The sequence below is a fragment of the Etheostoma spectabile genome, chromosome 20 (assembly GCF_008692095.1).
Source record: "Etheostoma spectabile isolate EspeVRDwgs_2016 chromosome 20, UIUC_Espe_1.0, whole genome shotgun sequence".
Taxonomy (NCBI): Eukaryota; Metazoa; Chordata; class Actinopteri; order Perciformes; family Percidae; genus Etheostoma; species Etheostoma spectabile.
In genome coordinates, this window is record NC_045752.1 from 9505437 (window position 1) to 9508318 (window position 2882).

Below are 2882 nucleotides of genomic sequence, written 5' to 3' on the forward strand. Positions count from 1 at the left end.
CAACAAGCAACTGCAGCTATATTTTCAATGTGCACTACCTGCTCAGCACCGAACAGGAGACGGACACATTTAGTAACCAGCTGGTGAACGGTGGAGCACTAAGCAGCTAAAGGGCTAGATAGTTTCCACAGGCATTGGTGTAGAGTTATGAATGACAGTACTATTTGTTCCATGTTTGCTGGAGGTTTAAATAACCCGCTGTTGGTTAACAACTTGCCACTTCAACTTAACAATTTTGTTTTAGGGACTTTTACATAAAGATCATATTAACGTGAAAGGGTGTAAGTCTGAAAGGGGCTCAGTTTAGAATGACATTAAATATCTAAAAGCAGGAAAAATCTTCACATTTCAGAAGCTAGAACAAGTCAATGTTTGGCATGCTTGCTTGATAAAAGACTAAACAGAAAATCGATGATGGAAATGGTTGTTAGTAAATTTTCATTTGATCAATAAATCAAGAATTTAATTAATTATTTCAGAATGATGTTAATATTTTATTGTGGTAAGGTATGTGCATATCTTTATACCTTTGTGCACAACCGCGTGGCTTGGCCCTATATGTTCTAGCTAGATGTACGCGTAGTGGAACTATTTGTGAGATGAAAACCACACCAAGCAGTACGGAAACATGTTTGCTGAGCCCCCGCCATCCCCCTGCAAACATATCTTTTTGTGGTAGAAGTGTGAAGAGAGCCCTTTACATTCTTTACACAGTGCTTTTGTACACTGAAAGCCCTTATCATTTCCCCAACTACTTAGTTTTTCTCTGTAAAAGGGCAATAGTCTATCGTCTCGGATAAAGCCATTCATTGGTTGCATCACACCAAAAAGATTTGCTTCGACGAGGATTTTGGTTTTTGTTGTTGTTAAATTGAAGTTTAAAGTGCATATTGACTAAAACCTTGTTGAAAACTTCTTCTCATTCCAATACTCTATGGTCTGTTTGGCAGAATGGTTCATTTGTCAGTATAATGTTGTCATTTCTTTGACAGTATATTTGACAGCTGGCTTTCATTACTCAGTGCTGTTTGCAGCCATTCAGCCACCCCCCTGACCAGGCTGACCAGCACACAGATAATGTGATGATTTCATTTTTTATGCCTTTCGCGTCACCTGGTCACCTGGATTTTTGCAATGGTGACCTTTCAAATCACTAACTGATATAGTATGCACTCTGAAAATATCCACTGGTACAAGTACTGTACTTAAGTACAAATGTGAGGTACTTATTCTTCACTTGAGTGAATTGTTATGTTTGCTAGTAGTATTGTGACAGTATGGTGCTTTTCTGGAAAACAAACTCTCCAGTAGACTCTGTGATGGTCAAGAGGGGTAAAAACAAAACAAAATAAGAGGCTATTTCAGAGAAGTATCCCAGGAGCTTTTGAAAGTTTTGTTTAAAAATATACATATAATGAAACTTAACCTTCTCAAATCATAAAAACAGCAATATTTAAAAACAAAAAAGATCAATCTTTGAAAACGTTCCGCTAGTTTCCAACAGTGGGAAAGAAACTGAAACAATGTTATTTTTGGTATGTATTTTATTGGTAAATTAAAAATGAGTGTTTCATGAGGTTTGCAGGCAATAAAGCCTGGTGGCAGTAGATAAAAAGGGGAACTTAATGGTGGAGTAATCACCAGCTAAGCAGACTTCTGCTTCAAAAAACCTGCATGGTCACTTCCTTCAGTCGTCTTATTTAAATGGCTACATCTCATTGGTTAAAAGATCACGTACATATCCAAGCTACAGATGTCCTCAATGTTGACACCCTTGGACATCTAAAGAAAGCAAACATACCTCTCATCACAGGAGGTTCTCTAGACCGAGCATACCTGACACATACTTACCTACTCGAGTCACACACCTATTCTCAGATTATTACACAATTGCACTTTGGGTATTTAATGGCTCACAGATAATTATTCATAACACGTTGCAGTATTTCAGACTGGAAAAGACAGGAGAGTGACTGAGTTGGGATAAGGGTATGATAAAGAAACATAGGAGGAGGAGTGCAAGAGCAATGTTTCTCCATGGGGGGAAGAACTGGGCTGCATTTCAATCAACAGTAACAGCCTTACCGTCAGTGAAGGATCCAGTGAGTGTAATATGAATGTAAACCTTGCCCTCTGGCTCCAAGTCCATCTGTAGACACACAAACAAACAATTACATTTCTGCGTACTAAAAATAGCAGAAATAGTATGGACAGATACGAAGATGAACTACAATTGAGCAAGATAAGTTTATTATAAAAACTATATGTAACCCAAGCTAACTTAAACAAAAAGGAAACCAGATACATGGCACATTTGATGCTTCTAAAATTATTAAACTAAGAGTTTGTGGTGCTTGAGTTACAATAACGGCGTTAAAACAGGCATAGGAGATGGTATCTAACATTTGAGCATCAGTCCTTCAGCTCTGGTACAAGAAAAATGAAGCTACGTAACTTCACATTCTTGCATTCTTCAGAGTGTACGGGGACTTTGGACATTGCTTGCAGAAAGACAACAAAACAGGTCGGGCAGGAGAGGCTGGTTACGGAGGCAGTAATGATCTGATGCTAAGCTATGAGTAATGACTTACAAATGTTTAAATATGCATTAAAAAGCTATACACATACAGAAGAGGCTGGAGATGGGTCGCAACGGGCAGGCAGAATAAGATACTTCCTGTGGTAACCACCGAGTGGAAACTTAAGTGACTGTACTCTAAAATAAAGATATATTTTTGTTACACATACACCACCGCCTGGAAAATATACTCTGAGCACAAAACAGTGACACATTAGGTGTCAACTGATGCCACTCAGTTTGCCGTTTATTGTAAAACTTTCATTTTATGAAAGAGTTCATTTCACTTCTTTTTTTGTTTACC

The 2882-nt window shown here is 38.1% G+C and overlaps 1 protein-coding gene across 1 annotated transcript in view; it reads right to left on the reverse strand.

Moving 5' to 3' along the window:
- The window catches only part of prkcha (protein kinase C, eta, a), a 19966-nt gene that overhangs the window by 12654 nt on the left and 4430 nt on the right, over positions 1-2882 (reverse strand). The window contains exon 2 of the mRNA XM_032499530.1: positions 2086-2149. Coding sequence (XP_032355421.1) covers positions 2086-2149 — 64 coding nt within the window. The remainder of the gene's footprint in view (positions 1-2085; positions 2150-2882) is intronic.